Source organism: Dermacentor albipictus, chromosome 1, assembly GCF_038994185.2.
Source record: "Dermacentor albipictus isolate Rhodes 1998 colony chromosome 1, USDA_Dalb.pri_finalv2, whole genome shotgun sequence".
Classification (NCBI taxonomy): Eukaryota; Metazoa; Arthropoda; class Arachnida; order Ixodida; family Ixodidae; genus Dermacentor; species Dermacentor albipictus.
Window position 1 is genome coordinate 283,859,045 of NC_091821.1, and position 17,343 is coordinate 283,876,387.

Genomic DNA, 17,343 nt, shown 5'->3' on the forward strand with positions numbered 1-17,343 from the left:
TGCCAAAACTACTTTCTGATTATGGCGCATGCCGTAGTGGAGGACTCCGGAAATTTTTGACCACCTGGGGTTCTTTAACATGCACCTAAATCTAAGTACACGGGTGTTTTCACATTTTGCCTCCATCAAAATGTGGCCGCCGTGGCCAGGCTTCGATCCCGTGACCTCGTGCTCAGCAGCCCAACACGAAGCAAAGACTAAATCTTGCACATTTGATGAGGTAGTAGTAACTCACGTAGGTTTTTTTGACTAATTGGGTTAAATTGAAATCATGAAAGAGATTAACAAAATCATAGCTTTCATTAGTATGCGTACAAATAAAGCCATGGCTGCTATCCTACGGTATTCATGTTATTTTTATCCCATGTTATTCAAAGCGCCATATAAAGAATCGCAGAACGTCGAACAAGATTGAGATGCACGGTAACAGGCACAAATAATTACTTCGTGACGTCCGAAACGAACGCATGTGGACACAATTTCTAGTGGAACTGTGACTGGAATATCTTGACAGAAATGACGCGCTGATGCTGCAATAAGTACACCACCGCCTTTTCTGCCGCTTCGATCAGATCTAATGAATTTATAATCATTGTGACAGTGTAAAATTTCATTGTCAGCGATATTACTTGAAAGCCAAGTTTCTGTCAGTACAACCACATCTGCAGCACAATCATCAATGATAGAAGACAAATATCTCGTTTCTGTATGACGCTTCTAATGTTTATAAAGACAGAAGATATGTTGCCCATGGTAGGCACGCCCCTCTTAGAAGACTTGTGCTATCTCTTTGGCAGGTTATCCTGCCGTGACGTAGAAGCAATTGATGAAAGCTGCAAACAATGTGCAATCTGGGGAATTTCGTACACAGTATTGGTTTGCGAGGAGTACACGAAGCATTTTTTGTTGATGAACATTCTATTGTGTCGCAAGGAAAAGGGCTGTCCGCTTGCCTTGCCATACTCGGTAAGTTTCTTTCGGCAATTACGGGTTGCCTTGCAAAAGTATGCAGAAATGCTTGCACCTGATCCTTTAAGTTTGCCCTTATTAGAAAATATAGCATCTTTTGTTTTAAAGCTTGTAAATTTTACAATTATTGGTCGACATTTAGCAGCTACGTATGCTCCTAATCTATGGGCTCGAGATATACTATCAGATAATAACTGCTTACCTTAGCTACTGCATACAAGAGCTTTAACTTTTTCTTCCGATTGAGCCCAGAATTCACTTGACGAGTCAGCAAGACCGTAAAAAATTAGGTTCTACCTACATGCGTGGTATTCAAAATCATCTGGCCTGCTCCGAAGTTCGGCACCTACTTCGCGAACTGTGTCTGCAACTACTTGTTACAGTTCATTAGTTTGGCACTCATCTAACTTGTTCATGCGGTCCTCTACGATGGCAAGTCTAGCGTTAATGTCAGACACAGTTTGTTCTAGGGCGATTTGACTTTTTTTGACATCGTCAAGCATTATCCTTAGTTCATCATGACGCGAGTCAGCATGTGCAACAATAGTCTTAACAACAACTGCTAACTCCGGTGGTAAATTCAGGTCATCAGGTCCAGGGTTTTCTTCTATGTCCCCACACAATATTAGCAGTTTGATAACATTGAAACAATCAGAAGTAATGGTGAAAAAAACACTGGGGCATGGTAGGAGCAGCAGAAACACATTGTTCGATTTTTCACAATAGTAAGAAGGAGCTTCGCCAACCTGCACCAAGAAATGAAACGGGTTTATGGCCGGCTGCATCCCTGCTGCTCCAACATGCCCACAGGAAGGTTCAGCTAGCAGCTGGTGTTTTAAATAGTCGGGTAGGTGTGATGGCACTGATGATAGTGAAGCATCAATATGAGGAAGCAGAACTCAATCAATCAATCAATCATTTTTATTTCAGTATCAAAGACATTTGGTGGGTACAGACAAAAAGCCATTCATCAGGCTTGACGAGGTCTGCACCCCCGAATACTGGCAGACAAGGCGCATAACAAATACAGCACGCCAACATAAATAAACCGAACAGTGTACAGAAGTCAGGTGTTTTTTTTTTTACGGTCTTAAATCAGCTGCTATTGTCATAAATACTAGTAAAAGAAGCATAACAACAACTCATTGTGTAAAAATAAATAGAATAAGAAAGAAAAACGCTTGAACACACGACAGGGTCACATGAGTACATGAATACTGCATGAGATTACACATTCTATTGCGAAAGCAAAAAGCACCGGTAAATAGAACGTCACAGCAAAGCAAATAAAACAATTAGGTGTGACATTGTGTTATATTTGGGACTCTGGATTATTAAACAGCGCAGGTATCCGGTATTTTAACATCTGAGTACCGTACTTTGTACGTGTTCTAGGCACCTTCCAAAGCTCACGCATTCTCAATGTACGGGCATGCTCAAGCCGGCGTAGTCCGGACAATTCAGTAAGAAATGAATTGTCATTTTTCACTTCCAATTTATAGCGTTTATTTAACATTATAGGGTAAAGCTCATTTACTGGTAATAAGTTTAGGGCCTTAAAGATTGGTTCCGTGTGTGTGTCGTATGCAGCATTAACGATGTTGCGAAGGGGCCTTCTTTTGAAGTTTGTGTAGTTTCCGAGTGTTTGTTTGTGTTGTCGTGCCGCAGACTAAATAGCAGTACAATAATTTTGACAAAAACAGGGATTTGTAAATTAACAATTTTAGATTCTGAGGCAGGATGTGGCAATATTTGCACAAAACCCCTACAGTTTCTGAAAGTTTATTTAATGTTTCATTTACTTGAACTGTCCACGTCATGTGTTCTTCAAAAACAACACCAAGGCTTCTGGCTTCGCGCGATATTGGTGTATCTGTTGACCCAATTTTTAGACTGCTGGTTATGTTGAGTGCTTTGTGCTGAGGGTGAAATAAAACTGCTTTCGTCTTTGCAGCATTTAAGTTTAATGAGTTAGCGACACTCCAAGCGTGAAGTTTATTTAACACCACATTGCCTTTTTCTATGAGGCTAGACGGATCACACCCTGTTATGAAAATACTTGTATCGTCGGCGTATATAATAAATTTTGTGTTTCTGTCTATGTTTCCTGTATCGTTCACATATTTGTTGAAGAGTAATGGGCCTAAAATACTGCCTTGAAGCTCACCAGCATGAATTCGTTTTACTTCAGATAGAAAACCGTTAACAGTGGTTTGCTGCCGACGATGATGAAAATACAATGTGAGAAGTGTTAGGAAAGTGCCTCTAAAGCCATAATGTTCCAGTTTCTCAAGATTGGTGATTAATTGAGTCGAATGCTTTGGAGTAATCAATGAATATGCCTAGTGTGCATAGTCGATTTTCAAAGGACTGCAAAATGTGTTCTTTTTGGATGAGAAGGGCCGTTTCGGTTGAGCAACCTTTCCTAAGACCGTACTGACATAGCGTGATAATGCTGTGCTTTATTGTAAAGCTGGATATGCGTTCATATGTCAACTTTTTAATGCATTTTGAAAACACGGGAATAATTGAAATTGGCCTGTAATTAGAGAAGTCGTTAATATCACTGCCCTTGAATATCACTGACACTTTTGATGTCTGAAGTCCTTTGGGGAAAAGTGCCGATGGAAAACATAAGGTTGACTACATGTTCTAAGATAGGTGCAATTATATTGAATGCATATTTTACAGGTTGTATCTGGAAGTCATCAGCATCGGTACACATACGATTTCGCAGGGACATGACGAAACTTACAATTTCGTGCACTGTAGTGGGAAACAAAAATGCACTATCAATTATTCATGTTGTTAGGTGCTCAAGGCACTTGGGATCGTGCTTACTCTTGACTAATGATGTGACGTACTCGTTAAAGGAATCTGCTAATTGGGTATCTGTTAATGTCTCGCCTCTATTGGTGATTGATAAAATTGATTCTTCTTTGGGGTCGCCTTGCAGTATGGTATTTAGTCGTTTCCAGACTCGTGCGTAGGTGAACATTTCCGGTATTGTGCATCGAGCATTATACGCCAAAGCAGAACATTGGGTGTCTGACAATGCATCAGATATGAATGATGCCATTCTGGTTCTGTGAAGTTGGTCTGACGACGCAGTTGCGCAGTGCAAAGCTGAAAGCGTCACAGCAAGTCGGCTGGTCACCGTCGGGCAGCTGGTCCATCCCGATGAAAGTGCAGCGAACTGCACAAAGAAAAGGAACAAGTGTATGGCCGGCTGCATTCCTGCTGCTCCAACATGCCCACTGGAAGTTCAGCGTGCAGCTGGCGTTGTAAATAGTAGTCGGGTAGGTGTGAAGCACGGAGGAAGAACATGTAGGAATTAAAACTCCTGTCAGCGAGGGCGCGCGCTTGCGACCAGATAAAGTCGCAAAAATAGCATACGCCGACGGGGACGCATGCAGTGGGCGGCGCCTTGCGTCGTGCAAGCCGTAGCGGAAAAAAAAAAAGAAAAACAGGCGTCGGGCGGACAGCTCGGGCGCGCTCTCTCCGGCGGCGCCCGCGTCTTCCACTCAAACCAGACGACAAGCAGACGACACGGATGTTCGCTTCAGTGGGCACACCGTAACGTTGTGTTTGTGCACCCTTACAAGTCAAACAGCAACAGTTCTTATCGGTGTCTGTTAGAAGACCGTAATACTAACAGCGCTGCTACACGCAATTGCTCTTCAGAATTTGCTAGCGAGTACAACTCTTGGAGGGAAAAGGTGAGCATAACCAAAGCTTCGAATGACCTTGAAAGTCTGCAACCAAGGGCTGCGGCGATTCCTGGGGCGGCCGCCAGCTCACGTGGAGAGATTACGTCTGTGAGAAGCACTTCACGAGCAACATGATGAGACGGGATAAATACTACGGCGAGTTTAGAGGCGATGTAATCCTGGACCACCCGAAAAAAAACCTGGACTGCGTCCAGAGGCTGTTCCCTGCATCTTTATTCCGTCTCCAGCATCTTTGACATCCCCGCAGGGGCGTCTGCGTCAGCAGGCGTTTGGTGTGTTGCGACACCACGTACCCGAGCACACGAGGGTCCTCCCCTCCCGCGTGTAGCCGTGCGCGGCTTAGCCATGTCCGGGGAAAGGGGGATCATGTGGGTTGAGCCGATGCCGGGCAACACACCTCTTTGGCCTCTGCTTCACGTAGACGGCACCCCCGGACTGACCCACCCGGGGGAAATCGGCAGTCGCCTCTTGCTGTCTCTTTCTCCTCGAATCTTCGTCTTTCTCTCTCACTTTCTGGCCTTTCCTATCTTCTACTCTCTTCTGTTTACTTCCTTTCTCCTTGGCGGCAAGGGTTAACCTTGTGTGGCTATCCTACCTTGGGTACACCATATTTGGTTAAGTGATGGCGTACGACTGGCATCTGGCAAGCTTGTATACAAGAAGGATCGACATTTGGGCGAGTTGGTACTTGTATACAAGCCGTTCCACGTCTCCTCGTTGGGCTTCATGGTGGGCAGTCGGCACTGTTGCCGAACAAACAAATTTTCTTATGGCAGCGCAATCTTCTGTCTATGATCGGCGTCTGAAAAGATGCCGCACCGAAGCACTGTTCCAGTTCTCCTTTCGGAGCAACGCCCCGTCATTTCCCAAATACTATGTTGTCCACAGTGAAAATAACATACCAGTAAGAAAGCTATCTCCCTTTCTGGTGGCCAAGTGTCTCAATGACAAAATCGGAACTACATATAAAGCTTCAAAAATGTCTAGCGGGGACCTACTCCTAGAACTTAATGTTAAAGATCAAGCGCAAAAGCTATCGGAACTTACGAGTATTGGCGACGCCACAGTGACAATTTCACCGCATAGAACACTGAACACAAGCCGAGGTGTGATATCAGAGGAAGACTTCATTGGCCTGAGCGATGAGGAACTCCTTGAGGGTTTCCAGGAGCAAAACGTGACAAAAGTACAAAAAATAGTCATTCGCAGAAATGACCAAGAGATCCCAACAAAACTTGTCATACTTACATTTGGAACAAGCGAAGTGCCTACCTCTCTGGATGCAGGCTATGTAAAAGTAAACGTGAGACCGTATATCCCAAACCCAAGACGCCCAGACAACGCAAAGACATCCTGAGGTTGTCCGCAGGATGTGGAATCGCGGATATTTGAACATCCTCAGGCCATCCTAAAATGTCCTCAACTGATCCTACTTGGATCCATTTGTCCGTCCAAAGAACATACTGTGAACATTCTTTGGACATAATGCCAGGATCATCTCTGGACCATTCCAGTACCTTTCCAGGATGTGCCTATGCACATTTAAATAAGCCGTGAATGTGATTACATACTGGTGCTGTACAATGCAATTACATGTGTAAATGTCACTGCCGACCCAAATCCATTTCTTTCCCCAAATCGCATACTGTGAACATTCTTTTGACATTCTGCCAGGACCATCTCCGGACAACTAAGGCATGTTTCCAAGACGTGCTCACGTCCACTTCTAAAGAATCCATGAATTGTGATTATATGGTGGTGTTGTACCATGGAATCATTCGTGTAAATATCACTGCTGACCTACTCTTTAAATATCTCATGTACACATCACAACGCAATGCGTAACATACTTCTTTTTGCAAAAAGAAAGGCTCGCAAAAGCTTAAATATAAAATTTATTATAAAAAACATGAATACATAAGGCATCACTCTTAATGCACGAAAAAATTGTCTTCCTGCTACAGCAATGCAAAAATGAGTAATAAACTGTAACTGACTAAAAATGACTAGAAAATGAGGAATTAAAATACAATCTTTAAATATTAAAGAACGGAAAAGTAAAAATGAGTATTATAATGACGAAATTATTGTTAAAACAGCAAAATGTGGAAAAAAAGTCCTCCATGCTGTGGTTGAAACATGCTGCACTTCAGTGACGCCTGCGTTGTCACTCCAGCAGCTCTAGAAAAGACACACAATGAATCACAGATTCAGCGTCTCTGACTTACTTTTACAAGAGAAACAAGGGAAGCAAGTGAAAAGACATGCCAGTAACTTAACTTGGCAATTCAAGGTGTACTCTTCAATTAAAAGGGAGATTTCAGAAATTAACTCTCAATGAGGAGGAAGTAAAGGCATATACCTTCGTGAGAGAAGGTAAGGCGTGGAGATACAAAACACAAGAGTACCAGACAACACAAGTGCCGTTTGAGTTTTCTGGTTCTCTTCTTGTGTGTTCATGTCTATGCCTTACCTTCTGTCACAACGAACCCCTACCAAACTAACTAGTGCAACTTTCTGTAGTTCTAAGCATATACCATACTTATTCGATTATAAGGTGAGGGTGCAGTTGGGGCACCCAAGAAAAAAAAAACTAGTATGAACAATAATATAAGGTGACATACAGTAGTCGACGAATTATTGAGACCCATCGGCATTCGCTAGAAATACCAAAAAGCACAGCGCCTCATCTTACTCCTGAGGTGTCGGCGGTGAAAGTTAGCAGAATAAACTGAATGACCAGTTGGGATTATATGCGGATGTTGCCTTATGGTGTGGTATCCTAGCAGTGTGGTGCGTGCTGCCACAGAAGCCACATTTGAAGGAGAAATTCACGTAAACCCACACTTCATCTTCATTATTAAATTTTATTTTCATATAATAAGTATGGAATGTACGCACAGAATACCATACTGGCTAACCTGCCAAAGCTTATTAGTTGCTACACCTCTCGCTGATGTCTAAAATTAGGATCACCAGAGATTTGGCACCGCTACCGCCATATTGAATAAGTCACTTAATCTAGCAGCGTCGCATATAAGGTAAGGGGTAACTTCTAGACTGAGGATTTCAGAAAAAATGCCCCGCCTTCTCCTCGAATAAATACGGCAAGTGGACACTTCATGCAAACAGAAGAGTACCAGCATAAAAAAACCTGTAGCCTGGATGCTTATCCCACTAAATAATGTTAAACTAATGTATTTTTAAGCACTTATCAGATCAGCTGCAGGAAAACCTTTGAATTATATTTAATAGTTAAATGTTATTAGGTGGAGACCTAAATTTAATAATTACGAGAACCTATCAGAAGAAATACTCACCCGTGACTTTTTCAGACTGTTTGTTATTCTTTCTAAGCTTCTCCCCAGCGTGTCTGAGCCACGTTTTTACAACGTCCTCAACTTCACTTCTTTTTACAGTTTAAAATGTGCACTTAACACTTTCTGCAACAATAAGGAGATGCTCTGTAGTTATCTTGACAGTCAGTCATGGCATAAAAGAGAGCAGGGTCGTAACAGAAAGGGTAACAAAAGATGAGTGGCTTGCAGTTTAGTTTACACAATTTAATGCTGTATATTAGCTGTCAATAAAAAATATTCCAGAATATACATTTAATTCAGTTATGTTACTTATCTGGCCATGATGGGAGGCAAAGGTTTATGAGCAAGCCAGTGATGAAATATTTTATATAGCAAGAGCAAATAGTGTCTGCTTAATAGTGGAGAAAAATTCAAACTTCACAACTTGCATGTTTCAGACATGTGGCTAGAAACCACACATGGCCTTTGAAGGTGTTTTGTGCACCCAGTGTAGCCCTCCTGATTATATTATCAGCCAACAGGTAGCACTTGTTCAATTTATATTACGCATGATGCACCTATGTGGTTCTTCACAGAAAGTGGCTCAATCGTACACATGCTCTCTTTAATGTGAGCTTATTTGGTATTCAGGCAATGTGCACACGCAGTTCTTGTCGAGACAATATTAAAAAATGATTATAAGTCAATAGCAGAAGTACTCCTTAAAGGTGTAAGGCGTTGAAGGGCCTTAGAAAACTATCCTGGTGCACCACAGCAACTTGCTGATAGCTACATTATGTGTGTAGTTTAACGCTAGAAGTCCATTTCCCTGCAGGGTGAAGGGGAAGAAACTTGCCAAAAGCAGAAACAGGATACTGAAGTGTACTTACTATATATCAAGTCGCAGGTTGTCAACGACAAGAACTTCTTCTTTCCTTTTTGTCCGAGCCAACTATATTGAACAGCCACGTCCTGGGTCATCAGGGCTTCAAGAATGCGACGCGTAGACAAACTAACATTTCTTCCTCCTAAGGCAGCGAGTTCCCGTACCTGGAATTTACAAGGTTTTATACCATTACAGGAATACAAACATTTCAAAGAACACTAAGCAATTTTTTATAGCAGGTGAATTTTCAAGCCACCCACTGAGTGAAAGCGAGTTTCAGGCTGCAGTGCAAGGTTCAATAAAACATGATTGCAGATTTTAAAGCATAAAGAATCCTAAACAAGATTTACATCTTATACCAAACATGCTACAAGTTTCTAGCATGGCATTGTTTTCATCGGTGTTTTATACCTCAGAGGTCAGCACTTAGTATCTCACAAAAAAGTTCAATGCAATTCCAAATGACAGGCAAAGTAGTAGTCTTGTTTTATTTCATTTATGCACTTAAGCACTACAATGGCACTGCAAAAACCTTTAACATCATTGCTATACCCTCTTCAGTCTGACTGTCCACACCCATGGACAACTTTCATCCTTCTCGTAAATAAACCGGAAGTGATAGGCTAATATATTTGGTGTAATGGAAAACCGAGTGCAGGTGGCAGCATATGTCAAGCGTGTAATCCTTTTGTAGCAACCTGCTTTTCAGAAGATTGAAACTTTGTACATTATGTACTGCTGTACCACCAATGACAAAAATTATGAATGTGCAGTACATTTTAAATGCCACTAGATATGTAGTCATGCAAATACACAGTGGCATGTAGAACCTTTCTAGTGGTAATGCCACTAGAGAACTGTAGAAATGGGCTCATTGTCCACGCACACGAGTTGCTGATATGAGTAATTGCTCACACCATCTGTTCAAGGAAACAGCCATTTTCAGGTTTGCAAAAGACCAGTTGACATAAATACTGACTTTGAAAGGTACTGTGTTATGTTGGATCTGAGGAATATACAAGTACACTGTTCACAAAATTAGTCCCTTAAGATATGGCTATTATACATTACATTTCGTTTTTTAAGTGCAAAAAGCCAGGTACATTTCACGCTTGCATATTTTCATTATTTATTCCCCGTGATGTTATGTAATATGTAACCCCCTATGTAATGCCTGTAAAAGGGCCTTTAGGTACATGAAGAAAAAAAAAACGTTTTTCTACCTGGAATTAAGAACTGCAGCGCACATAAAACCTTCTACATATACAAGCAAGGATACTTGCTTATTTCATACATAGAAACCTAGAAAAGTTTACCGTGAGATGTGTCAGTCAACCTCACACTTATCAAATTCGTGTATAACAATACTCCACTAAAAACACTTACCAACTTTGACTTCATTGCATCACTTTCTGAGGCCTTGATCAAACAGTTTGAACTCCGTGATGTCACAAAATGGTTTTTCTAACAAATCTGCTTCAGGCTGCAGTTGTTGGTCACAAAGCTTTGCTTTTATTACGTCTAGTTGGCTTCCCAGGTGCTCGACTCTCAAGATTACCGTTTGTAGAAGCCTGATGACCTGCTTAACGCCTGAAATTCACGAAGAAAATGCGTGAGGACACTCTGGCTGCTAATAATAATAATAATAATATATGGGGTTTTACGTGCCAAAACCACTTTCTGATTATGAGGCACGCCGTAGTGGGGGACTCCAGAAATTTTGACCACCTGGGGTTCTTTAACGTGCACCTAAATCTAAGTACACGGGTGTTTTCGCATTTCGCCCCCATCGAAATGCGGCCGCCGTGGCCGGGATTCGATCCCGCGACCTCGTGCTCAGCAGCCTAACACCATAGCCACTGAGCAACCACGGCGGGTACTCTGGCTGATCAGTTAATATTCATGCAGTTGTCAGGTTTCATTTGGTTTGTTTAGTGTGATGCAGTCCTTCATTGATAAATAACTAGCTCGTAGCCAACTGTCAAAATCAGTTGACTGGTGTGGAACTTCAGCACAGTATAGTCACCCATCCTTCATTCTTGCCAAGCCCACAAGAGTGGTTGTTTTGCTATTAAAAGAGCATCAATAAAGAAATAGAATTTAATAAGCTTCTTTAGTGCCCCTTTGCTATATTGAGTTCATTGGTTGGGCTCTGGGAACCCAAAAACATTGCTCTGCCAAGCATTCTGTCCACTTTTAGTCAAAACCCGCACAGTGGTGGCACTACATCTATAAGCTATGCGAAAAACAGTGTCAAAAGGTAGCACAGGCAAGTTTTTTTCATAGGGTAATCTGATTAAATTTCCGAAACCATTTTCCTTACTGAAATGCAGCAAATATTTCAATCAGGAATTGCCGTGCTACCAATTATAATGGCAGCATGTGTAAAAAGAGGTGGTACTGTATTGTTAAAGTGGCAGTGCCAATCATGTTTCGTGTTAACTTCATGAAAAATGAGGAAAGGCTCTGATGTTACATCGGTGTCACACGGCCACTTTTTATTATGACTTGAGCCCGATCCTGATAGAAATTCTCAACCACAATTGACTCCCTCCCGCAATATTGCAGGAAGGAGCCAATCACAAGAGCCAATCACAACCAAGAAATTCGGTAATGATGGAAAGTGTGCTGTGCAACACTACCATTACTGCACACAATGCAGTCCAAAACATTTCTGGTTATTGCACAGCTCCTCTGCCCAAAGTAAACCAAAAGGGAGCAAACTTCCTGCTTGGGCATCTGGTCTACATTGCGACTTTATCGCATCAAACAAAATATGTTGACGTTCATACACTAGTCAATAAGCAGCAGTCAACAAGTTAACGGAGTACACAAATGGTGCTCTAGGCCATAGTAACATTAATCCGAGCCCCAAAGAGCAACTGCCTCCCTTAAGAGGAAGCTTAGCTCGAAGGCTCCTATCTAAATACCTGGGAAAGGAGAAATCGATTTTCTCGGAAACCACTGCACCAAATTTGATGAGGTTTGTTACATCGAAAAGAAAAAGGATCTAGTGACTGTTGCGAATTTTTATTTGTCGTCAATTTGTTAAATAAAAATTGGCAAAAAACGCAAATTCTCAGAAATGAAACTATGTTTTTCGTAACTCAGAAATAAAAAGTGATATCACAGTTCTGTTTATTGAACCTAATAGTTCATCTAAAGTGGACAAAATTTCTAAGCAACAAATTCACATATTTACACATGGAAAGCAATGATGAACATCTAGAAAAATAATCTATTGATGTAGCTCAAGTTTCCTTAAAGGTTGTGCAGGGCCTCCCTAGAGCATCTAGACCATGGTTTGCATCACTGTCTTGCTTACAATTTGCTCCGTTCACTCCGAATGCATGACTCTAGACAACTTGGAAGATTACTCAATCCTCTAACACATGAAACCTCTGGCTTAATATGAATTCTTAAATGCTTACCATCATCTGAAATAGGTGCAACAGACTGACTTGAATGCCACTTCTCATTGTTGCACTGTGTATTTCCCATTTGGCTTGCTCCTTCGCACGACAAAAAAAGAAAAATACATAATCATGTTCATCAGCAGGCCTTTAAGGTGTGTTACTGCTGAGTAGTGCTTGTGAAAGGAAGCCAGTTGTGTTACAAGACAACGTTTTACACATTTTGGCTACAACTTCAAGAGGTTCTGTAAGAAAGAAAACAGACAATGCTAGATTACATACTTTTCATCAAAGAGTGAGCTGTGAACGATCTTTTAATGCCTGATGATTCTTGCATTGCATCTTGTTCACCTCCAGACTCAGCCTCACCCTCAGATTCTGAAGTCTCGCTAGCACACATTTGTGCACATTGCACTGCGCCTTGGATCACCTAAAAAAAGGAGAGGAAACAAACCGACTCATGTGAATGACTGACAAGCATCAAATAATGTAGCAAGCAAATCATAAGGAAAATCAGTAAAGATAACTTATTCGACCATCATCAAGAAAGTACACAAAGTACAAGAGCTTGTGTCTAAGACTAAAAAAAAATGTAACTGGGGTTTTGCATGCCACATCTGTGACGTGGTTTTGGAGCACACCGTAGTGAGGGATTCCAAGTTAATGTTGACAACATGGTGCTCTTATGATGCACCAGAAAGCCACCGAAGCCAGGGTGAAACCTGTGACCTTGTGCTGAGCAGCACAATGCTACAGCCACTGAGCTACCATGACGGGTTGTCTCTAACACTGACTGATAGGTTTTAGTGTTCTAAAGAAACTCGAAGTGCCAAAGCAAAGGGCTCTTGTAAACCAAAAAAAAGCCAGTGTCCAGAAATAAGACACTGGTTGACAATCCTCAGTCAATCTTGTCTCAATTTTACTTTGTGCATCAAAATGCATGGCCGTTAAAATGCCATTAGAAACTGCTTTATGTTCCACTTTTGCAACAACAGCTTCAGGTACAAGCCATAGTGGAAACATGCCCTGTCAATTATTTATATGCTCCATCCTATGCTGACTGTTTTTCTATAACATGCTATGCTACCAGTAGATTTGTAAAGATTATTGTGCCATTGCCAGACATCATCTTGGAGCAGTTCCTTCTCAATATTCAATTTTTTGCAATGACAGCATTCTTAACATGCATTCCGTATATTATCAAAAGGCACAGACTTACTGCAAATATTGGGATCATTAGCCCTAGATGTTGATGCATGTGATGACTGCTTGTGAATACGTCTCCCATCCCTCTTCTGTGCTTCTAAAATTGAAAAAACGACATTGAAAGGATTCAAGAAACAAGCTACAATCCCTTAGTGTACCAACCACATGCAATGTGATTTCAAAGCTCAGATGTCGCCAGTTTCTAGTGAAAGCAGAGAGCTTCATTTTACAGAGCTGTACAAAAATTTACAATGTAGAGGTGAATTTGCAAAATGGCAGGTCACTGCCCACCTGCCAGGGAAACCCACATGTGTTTTCTTTGAAGGTGCAGGCCTACTTAGCATATTAATGGGAAAAATTATGTGGCATAGAAAAATTAATACGAGGAATATAGTGAACAAAGCTTGCTAGTGTGAAAAACAAATAGTAAACATACTTTTCATCATAGAGGGCGGTGGAAGTGGTAGTCGCTGCACACTTTCCGGACTTGAGCTAAGGGCTCTTCGTTGCTTTTTTCTTTTGCCCCATCCCAGGTCCACTTCACTCCCCAAGTCTGACCCATCTTCAGCTTGCTTGAGCTTTTGTCGCGCTGCATCATATGTTCCTACGGAAAGTGAAAAATAATAATGAGCATAAATTCAAGCATTGCCCCAATTCTTCAACTGAATGTAATTTTAGATAAGTTTTCTAATAATGTTACGAGATCTAGAGTTACCATGCAACCTTAAACAAATTGTTGCGCCAGTGCGTATATGAGCTTTCATTTCTGAATGAAAAAGTGATTGTCACCTAGTAAGCATGTAAAATCTACAGTTGTGCCACCAAAGAAGATCTTTCTAAAGTTACTTTTTAGTTCAGAGATGTGTGCACACATTGCAATTTCAAGTACATTGCCAAAATGAACATGATTACTATGTTATGAGACACGCTACAAAAGAATTAGAAGAGAAATATAAAACTTACTGAATGTGTCTATGGGCACACATGGCACGACTTGCCAGTTGGAGGATGGAGAGGCTCCACATTTGGCTAAATACGAAACATTCTTGGAATCCTGTGGCCACAAGCAGACATCGCCATGCAGCCACTTGGTATGTACAAGAGCCACAGAGTTGCCTTCCTCTGGAAACTTGACGACTGCATATTGATCACCTTAAAGAAAAACAATATACGTATTGTACAATTCTACATACAGGAGTTTCTTCATCATTTACATCTTCAGATGCACAAGAGGAAATACAACCAGCTTCTTTTTGAATGGAACTCGCATGCATTTTTCCGAGACCCATGTCAGAGGCCAACACCGCAGCAAGGAAGGCTTGGACACAATCAATATTCCCAGTGCTGATGAGGGACAGGGTGTCAAATATACGTCATCTTTCTTCAGGAACTTCCTTCCAATTATGTATGGCATACCTTGTGCATTATGGGCAAAGTTCTCCACCACAACTACACTTCCATCAAGGAACTTGCACCAGTTATTCCTCCTACTAGTGTCTAAGACAATTCCTTCCGGAAACGTCACTTTTTTGAACTGTGCCCCTTGGCAAAGAGGCACAAGAGGCCCATCTTGATGTTGTACAGTGAGCAAAGGGGAACTGCTTACAGTCATTTTTTTTCTGCACTGAAGCTTCTTTGTTTCAGCAATTGTTTGACAGTTGCTCCAGTGGGTGCTGCGGCTTTCTCAGAAGCTTCTTGATGGTGCCTATGTGGCTCTCAAATGGAAATGCACTCCATGAGTCCAGTGGCCCCAAATGTCTTACATCATCTGCAAGGTGGCATAGCCCATGTACATTATGGGATACATGGTGCTGCCCATATATTTCTGCAAAGCCTCTCACAAATAACTTCAAAAGCTCCTCAGCATAGTCAAGCTCGGCAGCTACTGCGCTTTGTGATGCAAGTATGGCTATTGCTACATGAAGACACAGAAAGTTTTCATACATCCCTTGTGGCACTACAGAAAACAACACCAGTGGCCCACTATAGAACAGAAAAAACCTGAATTCTGTTGCTTTCCAGCGATCTATGTCATGTAGACCTCTTGGACGTCGATTGAAGTCAGATGGTACAAAAAGAGAAAGCTCTGTTTGCTTGCCTGAAATGCGATTTTGTGCAGAAGCCCCTTGTCTAATCTGCTTGGGACCTCGAAACCACAACAGAAGCAGTTTTCGCATGACTCCTAGACACACAAGATGCATATAATCTAGTGGCACGTCTTTGACCAAGTCAAGTGGCAACTCCTCAAGAACTGTATTGCCAACATGGTGTTGCTCTTGAAATTGGCCTCGAAATGTGGTGTTAGTGCGCAGATTCCCACTTTTTGCTGGAAAGCACACTCTCCCTTCACTGTAGAGGCCTTTCACAGTGCATTTTGTACAGCTGTAGTACCCAGTGTGGTTTCTTACACTCAGGATAAATGCTCGTGCAGGTGCATCGCAGATGATGGCATTTATTCTGATAGGTATAACCTGTGCACCAAAACAGATGCCAGAGCTAATGATTTCCTTAACTTCATCAAGAAACTGACGGAGAAACTCATTTGCATCATCTGTTTTTTTTTCTCCAAAGAAGACACCCACAACAAAAGGGTCATGAGATTCGATTTTCTTTACATGACAAAGTATTGTCCAAAATTGTTTTCTCGAGCTCTTTGCCAGAGGGAGCCCATCAACGTGAAAATTGAGAGCAAGCTCCAATGGTACATCCTTTGCTATATCTAGCAGTTCACGAAGAGGTTGCACGATACCAAAGTGGCAGTACCGCCCTCCAGCTATGTTGACTATGTTTAATGACTTTCTGGGCGTTTCTAGCAGCGTTCTTGTTGATCGTGGAAGACAAGAAAAACATTCATGACCACGCAATATTCTCAAAAGGGCAGTAACTGAGCTGTGGGAACAGCCGTACTGAATGGCCCATGCTTGTAATTGGTCGCTTAACGGCGCGACATCGTCTACCTCAGGTTGCTCTTCTTGATGCACATTCGTTTGCTTCATTTGCTCCTGTAGGCACTCAGAATCCGAACTACTGCTGCAGAACACGGCGTCGTGCTCGATGCAGGGCCGCTCACGTTGGTCGGATTCCGATGCAACATCGCTGAACAATGAGCTCCCACTAGCAGCGTCAAGTTGATTGCGTCAAGTGCTCTCTCCAGAGCCAGATGGGTGCACATTATTCTGCTCGCTATTAGTTCCAGTTTGCGATGGATTTAGGATCATAAAGAATTCATCTACTCTTCGGTTCCTCAAGCGGCGAAACCATCGGTCACTCGCCGACATGGTGCACAAGGGTACAGTACTTGGCGCTAAGCGTGAACAAGTAGTCGTCTCTAGAATACCGCAACAAACTACTCCACTTAAGGTTTTTATTTCACTAACAAATAAAATGCACTCACCTCCTTTTTCCGATTCCGAGGGCATGCCTCCGAGGAACAAAATACCACAACGGAGGTCGCTGCAAACTCTGCTGCGGTAAATAAAGAAAACGCGCGAAACGCTGACGGCTGACTGGCCTTCTTTGGACGTGACTTGACTTTGTTGCATGCACAACGTTGCCAGCATTAGCCAATCTCAAAGGCCTTGTTTTTATGCACAACAAGTGCCGGAACCCTCCGAGATTCCCTTTTGTTGAGAGCCTGCACTAGTCTGCGCCATGTGTACCGGTTCTTCGTGCAAGCAAGCCACTGAAGCACAGCCTAGAAAAATATGAGAAAAAGGATGTTTGGAAGCGAAAAAACGTAAGGGAAACTCCCCTGAGAAATTATTGGACAGTAAGTAATCATTGTATGGTATATCAACGCATATATAAATTTAAAAAAAAAACAGCAGTTGGCAACCAAC

General features: G+C 42.0%; 1 protein-coding gene across 4 annotated transcripts; it reads right to left on the minus strand.

Annotated features, from left to right (window-relative positions):
• Positions 1–1,872: 1,872 nt before the first annotated feature.
• LOC135905464 (uncharacterized) lies at positions 1,873–16,994 on the minus strand. Of its 4 annotated transcripts, XM_070531370.1 has the most exons (10): positions 16,899–16,994; positions 14,468–14,656; positions 13,941–14,108; positions 13,518–13,601; positions 12,581–12,728; positions 12,317–12,397; positions 10,272–10,475; positions 8,890–9,049; positions 8,021–8,143; positions 6,578–6,881 (listed from the first exon to the last, which is right to left on the minus strand). In XM_070531370.1, exons 1-5 carry the CDS (start codon positions 16,921–16,923, stop codon positions 12,688–12,690), a joined length of 507 nt encoding a protein of 168 aa, XP_070387471.1. In that variant the 5' UTR covers positions 16,924–16,994; the 3' UTR covers positions 6,578–6,881; positions 8,021–8,143; positions 8,890–9,049; positions 10,272–10,475; positions 12,317–12,397; positions 12,581–12,687. The 4 variants fall into 4 exon arrangements, with proteins under 4 accessions (XP_070387473.1, XP_070387471.1, XP_070387474.1 ...); XM_070531372.1 differs by lacking the exons at positions 6,578–6,881; positions 8,021–8,143 and adding an exon at positions 1,873–4,165; XM_070531373.1 differs by lacking the exon at positions 10,272–10,475.
• Between the last annotated feature and the right edge of the window lie 349 nt (positions 16,995–17,343).

Coding starts and splice junctions, on each gene's coding strand:
- LOC135905464 (XM_070531372.1), bottom strand. CDS start 16,923: ATGCCCTCGGAATCGGAAAAAGGAG. Junction 14,657..16,898: donor CTCGGAATCGGAAAAAGGAG/GTGAGTGCATTT, acceptor TTTTTCTTTAAG/GTGATCAATATGCAGTCGTC. Junction 14,109..14,467: donor TGTGCCCATAGACACATTCA/GTAAGTTTTATA, acceptor CACTTTCCGTAG/GAACATATGATGCAGCGCGA.